This window comes from Musca vetustissima, unplaced genomic scaffold, assembly GCF_032173495.1.
Source record: "Musca vetustissima isolate MV318-11 ecotype Yass unplaced genomic scaffold, APGP_CSIRO_Mvet_v1 utg100199, whole genome shotgun sequence".
In the NCBI taxonomy this organism is placed as follows: domain Eukaryota; kingdom Metazoa; phylum Arthropoda; class Insecta; order Diptera; family Muscidae; genus Musca; species Musca vetustissima.
Window position 1 is genome coordinate 65,514 of NW_026873699.1, and position 16,447 is coordinate 81,960.

The 16,447-nt window shown below is 37.0% G+C and overlaps 1 protein-coding gene across 1 annotated transcript; it reads left to right on the plus strand.

The window, feature by feature from the left end:
• The first annotated feature begins 881 nt into the window (after window positions 1-881).
• Window positions 882-9,869, plus strand: LOC133327370 (tRNA-splicing endonuclease subunit Sen34). The gene is made up of 6 exons (XM_061535933.1): window positions 882-948; window positions 1,019-1,105; window positions 1,183-1,443; window positions 3,161-3,268; window positions 3,327-3,715; window positions 9,717-9,869. The coding sequence occupies exons 1-6, from the start codon at window positions 882-884 to the stop codon at window positions 9,867-9,869; spliced, it is 1,065 nt and encodes a 354-aa protein (XP_061391917.1).
• The last annotated feature ends 6,578 nt before the right edge of the window (window positions 9,870-16,447 follow it).

Here is a 16,447-nt window from a genome sequence, read left to right on the forward strand (position 1 = left end):
AGGGTGCAAATATCACGAAATATTGCCCAGTCTCAGAATAAAAATCCGCAGAAAGATAGAGTTCGTGGTAGTTGTGTAGGGTGTCGTATGGTCGGCCCCGTTCGACTATATTGCTCCGCTCACTGGTTTAAAAATATTTTTTCAAACACTACGAGTTTTTTAGTTTTAAAAGCTTTGGATTGGTAGTGACATCTATACTTCTTCTACTTACAATTCGTAGCCATGGCGACAATGAAGCTTAGTGGAGATTACCACCCGTTGTCTGACATATAGATGTCACGACTATTGACAACATTTTAAAATTTTAGAGAAAATAATATCATGAATATTTGAATTTTTTTTAATCCACGCCTATTGTAGAACATTAAAATTAATTTTTAAAAAATCCACGCCTATTTTAAGGCCTTAAATTTTTGTTAAATCTATTCCCCTTTTAAAACATTCCTCGCCTTGTTTGATTGCTTAGTTGTTAGTTTGAGAGTCACTGCTACCTCCATCAACAGCTGTCGTCTAACATTTGATGGTTGTGTTATCACTCTACTGTGAGTGCCATTGTTTTCATTAAAAACCCCAAGAGAAGAAGAAGCATTTCATTGTTTTCATAGTTTCATTGGCATTCCGCCGGCAGATATCTGTTTTATTCGTTTTTACTTCCAATTCGTAAACATAAACCATTGAATTTCTCAATTCTGGAGGATCAACAGTTCACTGAGCCGGTCCAGAAAGTAGTTCGTTTGTAATTTATCGCAAATGGGAATGGTTTTTCAGAGGTCGCCAAAGAATTATTAAGAAAAGATCGTGAATCTTGGATCTGGATTCGTGTTAGAGTTTGCATTTAGTTCTATATCTCCCGCCGAAATATAATTTCCTGGTTGAAAAAAATGGAACCTGAAAATAAAATAATTCTAACATTACTGAATGGAACTGGTTATGTTTTCGAAGTGGAGGGTAAGTTTACCATAATATATTATATATATATATATATATATATATTATTCTAAAGAAATTTCCTCCACAGATTACATGAAATTGCGCAGAGATCACCACATTGTGGGCTCGCTGGTGGGGACATGTACAACACGAGGATGGTCAGCCAATGATTGTGGTATGTATCCCATAAGATTTCAACTTTATTATTTCCAAATCCAATTTTTTTATTTAATGTTCCCATTTGTATTTCAGCAATGCCCGTGGAATTAACCCCATGGGAGACACGTTTATTAGTGGAGGAGAATTTGGCAATATTGGTTTCCAAAAAGGCTTCCCTGTTGAAAGAAGAAACTGAGGAAGAACGTAAACAATATCAAGAGGAGTTGGAACAACGTCTGTCACAACAAGAGGAAGCTTTGAAAGATGAAAAGCTGAAACAATCGCAGGGAAATATTGATAAAATAATGGCAGGAAAGAGGAAGAAACTGTTGAAGCAGGGTGTGCCAGAAAAAGGTGAGAAGCAAACGGATTTACGTATTAAAAAAAAAAACGAAGGCAAGCTGAAAGTCACGGAATCTTCATACATGAGCTGACGGTCAGGGAGTCTTTATGTAGTATTAAAAGACGAGCTCAAAGCCTGGCATTCGTTGTCGACGAGCTGAAGGCCTGGTAGACTTCATAGAGTCGAAAGCCAGGGGGACTTCAAAGACGAGCTGAAGGCCAGGGAGACTTTATGGATGAGTTGGAGGCCGAAGAGTCCTTACAGACGTGCTGAAGGCAAGGGTTTTATGACGAGTTGAAGGCCAGGGAGTAATTATTTACGAGTTGAAGGCCAACGAATTTTCGTAAACGAGCTGAAGACCAGTGATTCGTAACAGACGAACTGGAGGTCAGGAAGTCTTCATAGGCGAGCTTAAGGACAGGGAGCCCATAAAGAGGAGTTGAAGACCAAGGATTCATTATAAACGTGCTGAAGTCTCTATAGACGAACCGAAGATCTGGGTGTCTTTACATACAAGTTAGTGGCCGTGGCGTCCTTACAGAAGAACTGAAGGCCATGGTGTCTTATTACGCGACCTGAAGGCCTGGGAATCACAAGTGACAAGTAAAAGGCCACGGAGTCGTAACGGACGAGCTAAAAGACAGGGAGTTTCAATAGACTAGCTGTAGGCCGGGGAGACCTCAGAGAAGAGCTGAAGGCCAGTGAGCCATAACAGAGGAACTGAAGGCGAGGGGAAGGTCAGGGAGTCTTCATAGACGAGCTGTAAGCAATAAGTCTTTATAGGCGAGCTGATGGTCACGGTGTTTTCACAGACCGGCTGAAAGCCATGGAGTTTTTGTCGACAGATTAAAGGTCGACGTATTCTTATAGACCAGCTGAGGCCAGGGATTCATTATAAAGGGTCTGAAGGTCAGGGAGCTTTTATAGAAGAGCTGAAGCTCAGTCCGTCTTTATTGAGAAGCTGGAGCCTATTAAACCTTCATAAAGATGGCCAGCTCCAGGTCTATAAGGACGACCATCAGCTGCAGTTCTACAAAGGAAACCATCAGCTCCAGGTCTATAAACACGAACATCAGCCTTTATAAAGACGACAAGACCAACAGCTTCTGGTATATAAAGAAGACCATCAGCTTCTGGTCTTTAAAGACGACCATCAGCTGCAGGTTCATAAAGACGACCATCAGCTTCTGGTCTATAAAGACGACCATCAGCTTCTGGTCTATAAAGACGACCGTCAGTTTCTGGTCTATAAAGACGACCATCAGCTTCTGGTCTATAAAGACGTCCATCAGTTTCTGGTCTATAAAGTCGACCATCAGCCCCTATTCCATAAATATGACCATCAGCTTCTGGTCTATAAAAACGACTATCTGCTCCTGGTTTATAGAGACAAAATCAGCTATCTCCAGTCCTATATTAACGACCATCAGCTCCTGGTCTATACAAACGACTTCTATCTCATCTATAAAGACGACCTTCAGCACGTCTATAAAGACGACCTCCAACTCGTCTATAAAGACGACCTCCAGCTCGTCTATAAAGACGACATTCAGCTCCTCTATAAAGTCGACCTTCAGCTCATCTATGAAGGCGACCTCCAACTCGTCTATAAAAACGACATCTTGCTTGTCTATAAAGAAGACCATCAGCTCTTCTATTTCACCCCCTCTTTAATTCCTTTCAATTTCCTTTTTATGTTTTGCACTCATATATTATCTTCCTTTACAGATATCAATTTGGATCCCCAGGAAATACTCAAAGAAATCCGCCAGGGTCTTAAATTTGAAAGGAAAAATGCATTACTGGATATACCCTGCGCCCACCCGGAAACACATGGTAATACAAATAAATTCCCTTGTTATGATTTCCCAACTACCAATTTTTTCCAATTCAGATGCCAACATTGCAACATTCTGCGACTCCGATACCTCATTAAAATACCAAGTATTTCGTGATTTATGGTCACGAGGGAAATTTGTCACTTGTGGTGATGCTTTTGGTGCTGATTTCCTTATCTATCCTGGGGATCCCCTGCAATATCATGCTTCCCATGTTGTAATCCTGCTAGAAAATGGTACTATGAAGGCCTTGGAATTGGTAGCAAATGTCCGACTATCTGTGATGGTTAATAAATTGTGTATGGTGGCATATTTTGATGAAGATGGCAATGATGATGATGAGGAGGGTAGTGAGAGAGTAGCAGGACAACGTAAAATAATATATCAAACTATAACCTGGATGGGTGATAAGGACAAGGAACGAAGGCTACACGGAAGTATGAATGTAAATACCTCATGATAGTTTGGAATGGATGCTGCAAAGAAATACCTCGTGATTGATTGGAAAATTGTGATTGGATGGGGAGAAAAAATAGTCAAAATATAATACGATATTGCCGAAAACAAGAAGAAGAAAGAATCACAAATCTAATTGGATGAAATGGTGAGTCTTTTAAAGAAACACAACGATCTTGGCCGGTAAAATGAAATAAAAAGAAAAAAAAATACCAACGATATTTCGGCTCTTAATTATGGCACTATTCTCATTACACCTTCCCATTATAAAATACTTTGTATATTTTCGCCAATCACTTGATTATGATTGTATCCAATAAAAACCCTCCCGATTTCAATTACCTTTGAAAAACAAAAAAACACATAACTCCTTGCGACAATCTAATTACCTCAACTTCAGATCATCAAAAATTACGACTCCCATTAAAAAATGACTTCTCTAGCAATACAGTAGCCAATGATCAAATCATTTAGAACATAATTTTTATGGTTTTCGATCATCCAGCACATCCTCCATACCTCTGCAAAACAACTTCGATTGGTGGTGTATTGAATCTGCAGCAGCATATGATAAACAAATTTTATTAATCACAGCAATTTATTGTCATGGTGCGGTAGTGATTGTAAAAAAATCTGCTTCCATCACTCCCTTTCTTCTTTGATTTTTAATGGTGGTGGTGTTCGAATGCATTTCAAGTTTTATAGGCAATAAAAAAAATGTTGATATTGAGGGGAGTCACTTACTAACTTATGATTATTAGAAGATGATTATATGGACTTCTAGTTTTTACACATTCCGTCAATTACTCACAGTTGTTGTTGTTGTAGCAATTATTATGTATTTTCTTTTTTTTTTTTCTGTTAGTATGGTTCAGCTTCTAACTCTATGTTCAAATGGTCGGCAACCTATATGGATACGGTCCATAGATAAGATAGGGTTAGGTGAGTGGCCTTAGCTGGACAGTTGAATAGGTGTAGCGTATCATGTGGACCATTACCACAAGCCGGACAGATATTCTGCACTGTGTCATCAATTCGCGCTCAATACAGATTGAGTCTACCTGATCTCACCATCCTGATCTCAGTTGTGCCAGCACTACTCTCGTTTGTCGCGGTAACTGCTGCTCTTCTGCCGCTATCAATGACGGGTGAACCCCGAGGGTTGTATTCGCTCTGTTGCTTCTTGAATTGCTTCCTCAACTTCATCCGAGTGAATACGATTCAACCCTGTTTGATAGGCCTGCTTATCTAGAGGATCTCTTTTATACTTCTGGACCTCTCTCTCTAGATCATGAAGATCCTTCCTAACGTGCCTGGGCGGTTGGTGTCTATCCATTAGTTGGCGGTTAGGATGGCTGCTTCTGCAGCACCCAAGCAGGTATTGCAACGACTACATCCTGTTGTGTTGACGCACAGGAAGGATATTCGTCTCCTCATTTAAGTGATCTATCGGAGTCATGAAGAGACACCCTGTTGCAGCGATCAGGGCGGAATTTTGGCAGGATTGAATATTTTTCCATTGCGTAGCACTTACGTTGGCGGACCACACCGGAGTCGCTTAGTTTACAACAGACCGGCCTATTGCTTTCTAGGTTGTCAACAAGGTTTCTTTATCAGCTCCCCAAGTACTACCGGTTAGTGACTTGAGAACCTTGTTCCTACTCCTGACCTTATCGCAAATAGCTGTGAACCCTGGACGACTTGTAAAGACGACTGAATGTGACCCCTAGAACTTGGGGTAATTTGTGGTCGGAATCATGGACCCATCGACCTGCACATTCAAGGGTAGCCTCATCTCCGCGGTCAATGTATTAAACAGTGTGGCCGTTGACTTTATGGTGGATATTTTCATATTCCTCGCGTGGAAAAACTCTGCTAAATCAGCGAGATAGGCATTCAACCGATCGCATATGTCATCAATTTCGGGCCCTATCCGCGTACTTTATGATCTCAACGCCGTCACGTGGGCGTGGAATACCAGAAAGGTAGAGGTTGAACAGTTCCGGAGATATCACCCCACCTTGGGGAACTCCCTGCTCACTCTACGGGTCTTAGACTTCTTGTTTCTGAATTCCACGTACGACTGGCGCTCGCACATATAATTAATGACCCAACGTTTCAAACTTGGCTGAAGGGTCGTTCCTTCGACGTCCTCGAACAGCATGGCATGATTGACTGAATCAAATGCTTTTCATAAGTCAAGCGCCATTCGCGATACGTGCGGAAATGGCGTGTAAATCTGTTGTCGTACTGTGGTTCTTCCGGAATCCGTGTTGATGATCAGCAACTGCGTAGCATTCCCTGATGCTTGGGAGTAGAAGGGCCTCGAGAGTCTTGGCTACTGGCGACAAAAGTGAAATCGGCCTGTACGATTCACCTTTGCTGGCATCCTTGCCTGGCTTCCCATTTTCCAGACATCGGGAACTATTAGGGTGGCTAACGTCCAGTTGCTTCAACATCATCATAAAGGTTCCATCTGGACCAAGCGCCTTGGATGGCTTTGCGCTTCTGATGACATTTGCAACATCATCCAACGTAAATTGTGGTGGTTCCTCCTCGGCCTTGAGACATAGAATGCGGCGCAACGCTCTTCTTTTCGCCCAATCGCTCTCGGGGTGCTCAATAAATAGCCGGTTAAAATAACTCGCCCACCTCTTCGGATATTGTCCCTCAGCGCCGTTAAATGAGACAGAAGTCCGATCGTCCTTCCTGGGTTGGAGAGCGACTTCACCGTTGCCCTAATGTACTTTTCCGCTTATGTTCGCCGACTAATCTATTGACTTCCAGTGCCAGATCTCTGATTCTGGGGTCAGTAGGGTTCGAACGACGAATCTCATCACGCTCATCACTCTCATTCCCTAATCCCTCTGCCTCTGCTGGGAAATTAGGTCTTAATTTTGGTATTCGACCAGCAGGTATATAGCGAGCGGCTGCTGCGGTGATGATCCCGGAAATTCCTTTCTGCTACCCGAGCATTTGAAGGATTGGGCAGTTCTCTAAAGCGACGATTGGTGAAATCTCTTAATGAAATCTCTTATGAAGTCGGGTGGCCTGTTGATAAATTAGATAATGGGGAGGTGGTCTGACCCAAGTGAAATGACGGGTTGCCAAGTCACGTCATTCGTCAGACCCGGGGACACAATGGATATGTCCGGTAAGCTCTGGCAATCTCCGCTTATCATGGTGGGTACGTCCTAATTCACCGTCACAAATTTGAAGCCTACGGGTATTACTCAGCTTCGTTTCCTGGATCGCCGCGACCATGATATTTCTGCGACTCATAAATTCCACTATTTCGCTGATCTTTCCTCGAAGTCCATTGCATTGAATTGGAGAAACGATACATTATCCGGAGTTGTGACAGCAATGGGAGGTGTTAGTAGCTGATTGGTGCAATGTAGTCCCTACCGCTGTACTCCTGTACCCGGTTTAAACTGGAACAATTCCGAAAGTGTACCCATTCTCCGCATCCATTGCATCTCACCGATGTTGACATGTGGTGGATGCGGTTTTGAGAAACTGAGCAGAACCTCAAAAATAATTTTAAAAAATCCACGCCTATTTTAGGACCTCAAAAATAATTAAAAAAAAAAATCCACGCCTATTTTAGGACCTCAAAAATAATTTAAAAAAAATCCACGCCTATTTTAGGACCTCAAAATAATTTAAAAAAAATCCACGCCTATTTAGGACCTCAAAAATAATTTTATAAAAATCCACGCCTATTGTAGGACCTCAAAAATAATTTTATAAAAATCCACGCCTATTGTAGGACCTCAAAAATAATTTTATAAAAATCCACGCCTATTATAGGACCTCAAAAATAATTTAAAAAAAATCCACGCCTATTGTAGGACCTCAAAAATAATTTTTAAAAAATCCAAGCCTATTTTAGGATCTCAAAAATAATTTTTAAAAAATCCAAGCCTATTGCAGTTGATAAACGATGAAAAATATTTTTCGTAAGTTTTTTTATTTTTCTCCTTCGTTATCGCAATTGTTAGATTAATGAATCCGCACACAGCGATAACAATGTTCTTCAATTCGATAATGACCATATTTAGAGGCATGATCCGCGATAGATGTGGCAATGTTTTTTTGGACATTGATAATGATGACTACTCCCATGCTGATGCGGATTGATGCCGTGATTGAACATCAACAGAACAACCATCAAAAAGCACCCATCATAGCAGCAGGTTCATCTTGTTGCGGGGCAAAAATGTTTTCCCTAAATAAGCCATGACAAGCCGAAAATGGCCGGCATTGCCGCTGCCACCGTTTATGGTAATAAATGAAATTAGACCCCAAAGGCAGGCGAACACCGAAAACAACAACAACAACAAACCCAAAGATCTAAACTGAACTCAGCTACCTAGCAAACCAAACAGAGTATCAATTTCAGGCATGACTTCAGCGATCAACAAACTTCGACTTCCTAAGTGTGCGGGTATTGTTTACGGTTTGTGGCAGGCCAGGCAATGTGTTGCATTGGTCTGTGGCATGAACATGATGCTTAATGCTTGTTGTAGCATTGATGTTGGGTTATGTCCTCTCATCCTCACCCTCCTCATCTAACCGACTAGCAGTCACTCAAATTTGCAGAATTCATTTTGTCCCTGGCCAAGTAGTCGTGTCAGAGATTTGATAGTGCCTGTTAGTTACGCATTGCATTGCCCAGCATTTATTTGGAAGTCAAATTGCATTGACCATTAGTTGGAAAATAGCCAGAAATGGCTTCGCACAAAAAAGAAACTTCAAAACGAAGTGAATTGCCAAAATCGGGAAGTTCGTTAAATTAACATAATGACATAATGATGATTGTGATCATCATTTTCAAATTTATATTTGGGAGGAGCGTACTGAATTAAGCCTAGAATGATGTTTGCTCAGATGTAGATGTAGATATAGCTCCCATATATATTTTCGTCCGATTTAAGGTAAATGGTGCACCAACGTCCCTATATGCCTCTCGATTTGCACGAAATTTGGAACAGCGTACTGAATTGAGTTTAGAATAATGTGTGCTAAGTTTCATGAAAATCGGTTCAGATTTAGGTATAGCTCGCATATAATTTTTTGTCCGATTTAAGATAAATGGTGCACCAAAGTCCCTAAATATCGTTCGATTTGCACGAAATTTGGCATAGCGTACTGAATTGAGCTTAGAATGATGTGTGCTAAGTTTCGTGAAGATCCGTTCAGATTTAGATATAGATTCTATATATATTTTTCGTCCGATTTAAGGTAAATGGTGCACCAGAGTCCCTTAATATCTTTCGATGTGTACGAAATTTGGCATAGCGTACTGAAGTGAGTCTAGAATGATGTGTGCGAAGTTTCGTGAAAGTAGGTCCAGATATAGATATAACTCCCATATATATTTTCGTCCGATTTAAGGTAAATGGTGCACCAAAGTCCCTAAATATTTTTCGATTTGCACGAAATTTGGCACAGCGTACTGAATTGAGCCTAGAATGATGTGTGCTAAGTTTCGTGAAAATCGGTTCAGATTTAGATATAGCTCGCATATATATTTTCGTCCGATTTATGGTAAATAGTGCACCCAAGAACCTATATATCCTTCGATTTGCACGAAATTTGGCACAGCGTACTCAATTGAGCCTAGAATGATGTATGCTAAGTTTTGTGAAAATCGGTTCAGATTCAGATATAGCTCCCATATATATTTTTCTTCCGATTTTATATAAATGGTGCACCAAAGACCCTAAATATCTTTCGATTTGCACGAAATTTGGCACAGCGTACTGATTTGAGTCTAGAATGATGTGTGCTAAGTTTCCTGAAAATCCGTTCAGATTTCGATATAGCCCCCATATATATTTCCATTTTCTTTTGCCCCACCCTGTGCCATTGGTTAACATTGCCTCTCTCATAAGTTTCTTTTTGTCTAAGAAACAAAAACCAAAGTCACAAAACTTATTGCCTAGCCGACCGGCAACTTGTTACCGTGTCTTTGTATTTTAAAGACACACGAATCCGAATCCGAGTCAGCAACAAGAATGTTCAGTGAAAAATCCGCATTTAAAGGTAAAAGTTCACATTGCATGGCTGGTTCGCAAGTTGTGTTTGCCTCATCCGATGTTTCCGCAAGTCGTAAGGGCATTGCAACAAATGAATGAATGAAATGGTCGGACGGTTCGACGGGTCGGCCAGGCGAATAGCCCAACCGAATGATTAACATCAGCAATCAGAAAAGAGGCTTAAAGCTAAATATTCATGTACGGAACGGAAATGTAAACACAGAATAGAATAACACAAAAAAACAACGTCAAGCATTAAATGTTGCCAAGAAGAGGAAGAAGAAACGAAATGAAAGATGAAAAAAAATCAAAGGACCCTTCTTGAGAAACGAAAAAAGAAAAGGAAATCTAAAAAAACAAACCGTTGACCCTTGCTATGGGCAATTGTGTTCGACTCGGCTCGGTTGGTTGGCATGGGCTCGCCTCGGCTGGTGTTATTGCGGAAAATTCTATTTTTCCTTCAACACCAAAGAAAATGAAAGCATAATATTGATGGAGAACACAGAAATAGGAAGAAGGAGAATGAGGGGCATAAGGATGCCGGCAATGATAACAAAAGCGGAACATAATGATTCCGCTGAGGCCCACATGTACAAATAGTAGTCGCAGTAGCCAAGTAATGAAAAATAAACAGAGACCTAGTAAGAAATTAAAAGAAAATAAAATGGAACGACATCAAGTGGATGGTGCGGAATGGGGGAAAGGGCAACCGAAAACAATAGCCAATGTTTATTTATGTCAAAGTAATGAGAAATTGGGGTTTTTATTCCGAAATGCCGAACGAAAATGTAATGGGGTGTTGAGGAAGATAATTGGGTTTGAAATATGCTGAGGAATTTATAATAAAGCTTTATTTATAGAAAATCTAACGATAACAAGTAGTTACTATAGAAAACATATCGATATGACTGATTTTCTATAGAAAAGTTATCGATAACAATAGTTTTCTATAAAACAACCATCGATAACAAAGATTTCTTAAGTAACTATACCGATAACACTGATTTTCTATACGCAAATCTATCGATAACTATGGTTTTTTATGGAATAATATGTCGATAACATCGATTATTTCTAGAAAAGATCGATAACAAATATACTCTAGAGAAAATCGATCGATAACAATGATTTGCCATTGCAAATTTTGTAAATAACAACGATTATTTATCGAAATTATTTCGATAAAAATTATTTTCAATAGAAAATTTTACGATAAAAATGATGTTCAATAGAAAATTTATCGATAAGAATGCTTTTCTATAAAAAAAGCTATCGATTACAAAGGTTTTCTTAGAACAAACTATCGATAACAACGATTTTTTTATGTGAAAATGTTTCCATTACAATTGTTTTTTTATCGATTGTAATGTAAGTCTCAGTCAGGGCAATAGCGATTAAGAATTGAGCCACCACAGTTCAAGAGCAATCTTGACCCAGCCTTCAGAGACAGGAGGGGACTCAACTTCGAATTATGAGTCTGAGACAAATATAACGGTCTTGGAGAGTCGGAAGAGAGAAGAGGCCGACAAGATGATAGAGGAGGTGAGTAAGAATATCGCCAAACTCACAACCAGGAAGAAGCAGTTGTCTGGGGCACAAAGGTGGATGTGGGCCAGAATGAACCGGATGATCAAAAAGTGCAAGGTGCAGACATAGGCTCAAAAGGATAAGCCTGACCTACCCCAACTTATGCGGAAGCGGCGAAGAGGATAAGGTCTCCAGATGAGCAGGCGACAGTCAAATCCGTCAAAAAGAAAAAGAGCTTCCCGTCGGCCGATCGTAAGAGAAAGCTGAGTCAAGCCAAGGTCAAAGGAGACTGCCGCGAGAATCCACTGACAAAAGTAGACAATGCTGGCTCTGATATCAGGAAGACGAGTACTGAGTCGGAATCTTCCACAAAGACCAGTAATCCCAAAAGGACCAACCGGTATTTGCGAAAGAGGAAGATGACAGCGAGAGATGGTAAAGAGCCTTATGCGAAGGTTGCCAGGAAACGCTATCGAGACGAGCGCTGCTATGCATTGATCGATGGAGAAATCACGTCCGATAACCTGAATAAGGAGACCTATAAGCAGGTGTTGTATGTGGTCAACAACAAGATCATAGAGCACCTACAACAAAGAGGGAACTCCGTTGACCTGGATGAAATTCGACAGAGAATTTATTGATAGCTATTACTTCCTATAGAAATTCTATCGATAACTGAGATTTGAAAAGAAAATCTCTCGATAAATATGTCTTTTTTTCTAGAAATCTTATTCAATAGAAAATGTATCGATAATAACCATTCTCTATACGAAATATATCGATAACTATTAGATTATATAGAAAATGTATCGAAAACAATGATTCCGTTAAAAAAAATATATCGATTAGTATGCATTTATTTAAAATACCTGCCGATAACAATGGTTTTCTATGGAAACGCTATCGATAATTAAGATTTTTTATAAGCATATTTTCGATAGTTAGCATTTTGTATTGAAAATTTATCGATAACTAAGATCTATCGACAGCATAGCTCATCTGTAGAGAATATGTTGATGACAACGTTTTTATTTAGAAAAGTTATCGATAATATTTTTTTACAGAAAATGTATCGATTTCTTACAGAAATATAAAGATTTACTGTGAACATTTTTCCGATAATAATGATATCTTATACAAAATATATCGATAACAACGATTTGTTATAGAAAAGTTATAGATAACAACGATTTTCTATAGGAAATGTATCGATAACTACGATATTCTACAGCAAATCTATCGATAGCATAGATTATCTGTAGAGATGACAACGACTATGTATTTAGAAAAGTTATCGATAATAATAATTTCATACACAATATATATATATATATATATATATATATCGATTTATTACAGAAATATCTTTATATTACCTGTGGAAATTTTCCCGATAATTATTATTATAATTATATCTTATAGAAAAGTTATCGACAACTACGATTATCTATAGATAATCTATCGATATCTACAATTTTCTATAATAATCTATCGATAACAATGATTATAGATAAAATTTCTATAACAACTAGAATACCTAGACACATTATCGATAATAATGATGAAAATATATCGAAAACAACATTTGTTTGTAGAAATGTTATCGATAACTAGAAATGCTATCGATAACTACGATCTATCGATAACAAGGATTATATATAGAGAAAATTTCGATAAAAACCATTATATCTAGAAAAATTATCGATAACAATGATTTCGTACAGAATATATATCGATAATAATGGTTTCTTAAGGAAAAGCTACCGATAATATTGATTTCTTATATAAAATTTATCGATAATAACGATTGTTTGTAGAAAAGCTATCGATTATTTTACAGAAAATATATCGATCACAAAGATTTATTGTGGAAAATCTACAGATAACGATGATTTTTAATAGAAAATATATCGGTAACAATATTTTTTTGTTGAAAAAGTATCGATAACATTGATTTTTTTTACAAAAAAATAATCGATAACATTTATTTTTAATAGAATAAACTATCGATAAATGTGAAATTCTGTAGAAAATCTATTTATAGCAACTTGTTTCAATAGAAAATATAAGGATAACAACGAAAACCTATCGATAACAATGATTTTTTACAGACAATTTATCGATAACAATTATTTTTTATAAATACCCTAATGTTATATATTAATTTCTATAGATAACAATGATTTTCTATAGAAAATCTGTCGATACAAACAATTTTCCATAACAAATATATCGATAATTCATATTTTCCAAAGAAATTCTATCGATAACCAATTTTATATTGCTAATTAATCAAATTGTAATAATTATAATCTACATTGATATCCATGCTATCGCTACATTTGTTCTACTAATTATGCTGCCACATTAAAAGCAACAACAACAACCAAGAAGACAGCGATAAATTTCCCCCCTTGTGAAAGTTGTTCCACTTGTCACTTGGGTAAAGAAAAATAAATATTGCGATTATAAAACTTGTCCATCAACAGAAATAACAACAAACCGTAACACCAAAGCATTTTGTTTATTTATTGGTTACCTTCTTCGCAGCCTACCCAGAGATGACAGATGTCATAATTGCATGCAATGCCAGTCATTTCAGTTATTCACTTGCACGCGGACAGCGGGACAGACGGACGGCCAGTTACTGGGCCTTTGACGCTGTGTGACAAATTATTGCGCATGCGTGACGGTATTCCGTGGTAAATGGTGCGAGCGTGCGATAGCAATGATGGGCGTCTATTTGTAAGTGGACAAGAAATGACTTCTAGCCGATTGTCGGGGTATACTATGTGAATGCATGTGTGCGTGTGTGTATGTGTCAGTGTGTTTGTATGTGCGTGGTAAATAATGTTTGGAAAACAAGTGCCAATCGTCGTTGTAATCGCTGTAATTTATTAGTGTTGTAATTTATAATGTTTTATTTAATATTTTGCGAGGTGTGAGTTATCGATGATTAGCCATGGCTTGTTGTCAAGAATGTTTTGACAATACGCAGAGCTCCATTTGTCGCTTCAATATTTATTGACTTTGATATTAGAAAATTCAAATTCAAATTGCCAGTAGTTGGAGGTGGTGTCTTTTATTTAACTATCGAACGATTATTCGTTTAGTGGCTATCTTAAATTGCTTGTTTATGAACCATTTGGTGCGGAATGCCAAATTAGATGAGGAAGAATAGCAAAGAACTATTTTTGGGAGTGGGGGAAGAGACTCATGGAGGTTTGAAGGTGTGGCGTGGAGCTTTACAAAGGTGAATAGCTCAATTCATAGAATATATCGGTAGATTTTCTATAAAATATTGTAATTATCGATAGTTGCCTTATGGCAAATTGTTTTTATCGGAAAATGTTGTTACCAATATATTTTCGATAGAAAATCATTGCAAACGATAAATTTTCGTTATTAAATTATTTTAATCGACAGAAAATATTTGAATAATCCTAGTTATCGATAGATTTTTTTTTTATAGAAAATCTTTGTTATAGTGATTACCGATATATTTTCTATAGAACATCATTGTTATTGACATATTTGCCTCGGTAATCCGAGCTATCGATACATTTTCTATATAAAATCTATGTTGACGATATGCTGTATTTGGACCATGGATCGATATCGATATGTTTTTCTTAAGAAAATACTTATCGGCATATTTTCTATGGAAAATCTTTGTTATCGATATATCTATCGATAATTTTCTGTAGATTTTCTATGAAAAATCATTGCTATCATTAGGGTTTTCGGTATAAAAACACTGTTATCGATTGATATTCTATAAAAAATCGTTGTTATCGATATGCTATTTGGATGATATGTTTGATATATCTATCGATAATTTTCGGTAGATTTTCTATGAAAAATCATTGCTATCATTAGGGTTTTCGGTATAAAAACACTGTTATCGATTGATATTCTATAAAGAATCGTTGTTATCGATATGCTATTTGGATGATATGTTTGATATATCTGTAATCGATAAATTTTGTACAGTAAATTATTGTCATATATGTCGGTCATTTCCCATAGAAAATGTTTGTTATCGATAATATTTGTGAGAATAAACATTGTTATCGATAAGTTATTTTTCAGAAAATAACTGTTATCGATATGATTTCTATTGAAAATCATTGTGATCGAATTAATTTTTATTCGAAATTTTTGTTATCGGTTGTTTTTCCATAGAAAATATTTGTTATCGATAGGATTTTGAGAGAATAAATTTTGTTATCGATAAGTTTTTTTTGTATTAAATATAAGTGTTATCGTTAGATTTTGTATTAAAAATATAACATATATTTCGTACGTTAGGGTTTCTATAGAACATATGTATTATTAACGATGTTTATCGATGTTTTTTTCTTAAGAAAATACTTATCGATGTATTTTCTATGGAATATCTTTGTTATCGATATATCTATCGATAATTTTCGGTAGATTTTCTATGAAAAATCATTGCTATCATTAGGGTTTTCGGTATAAAAACACTGTTATCGATTGATATTCTATAAAAAATCGTTGTTATCGATATGCTATTTGGATGATATGTTTGATATATCTGTAATCGATAAATTTTGTACAGTAAATTATTGTCATATATGTCGGTCATTTTCCATAGAAAATGTTTGTTATCGATAATATTTGTGAGAATCAACATTGTTATCGATAAGTTATTTTTCAGAAAATAACTGTTATCGATATGATTTCTATTGAAAATCGTTGTGATTGAATTATTTTTTATGCCAAATTTTTGTTATCGGTTGTTTTTCCATAGAAAATATTTGTTATCGATAGGATTTTGAGAGAATGAATTTTGTTATCGATAAGTTTTTTTTTTGTATTAAATATAAGTGTTATCGTTAGATTTTCGTACGTTAGGGTTTCTATAGAAAATAATTGTTATAGTAAGGATTTCTATAGAACATATGTGTTATTGTTGTGATTTTTAGAGAATATCTTTGTTATCGATAGATATTCAGAGAAAGTTTGTGTTATCGAAAAGTGTTCTTTGGAAAATTATATGTTTTTAGTTTCAGAAAAAATCTCGAAATTAGAATTTAAATTTTAATGGAAAATATTTTCAGATACTAGAGTTGGGTTGTTCCGCAACCAACTAATTCGAAGGAATTATTCTACAAGAGGAATTATTG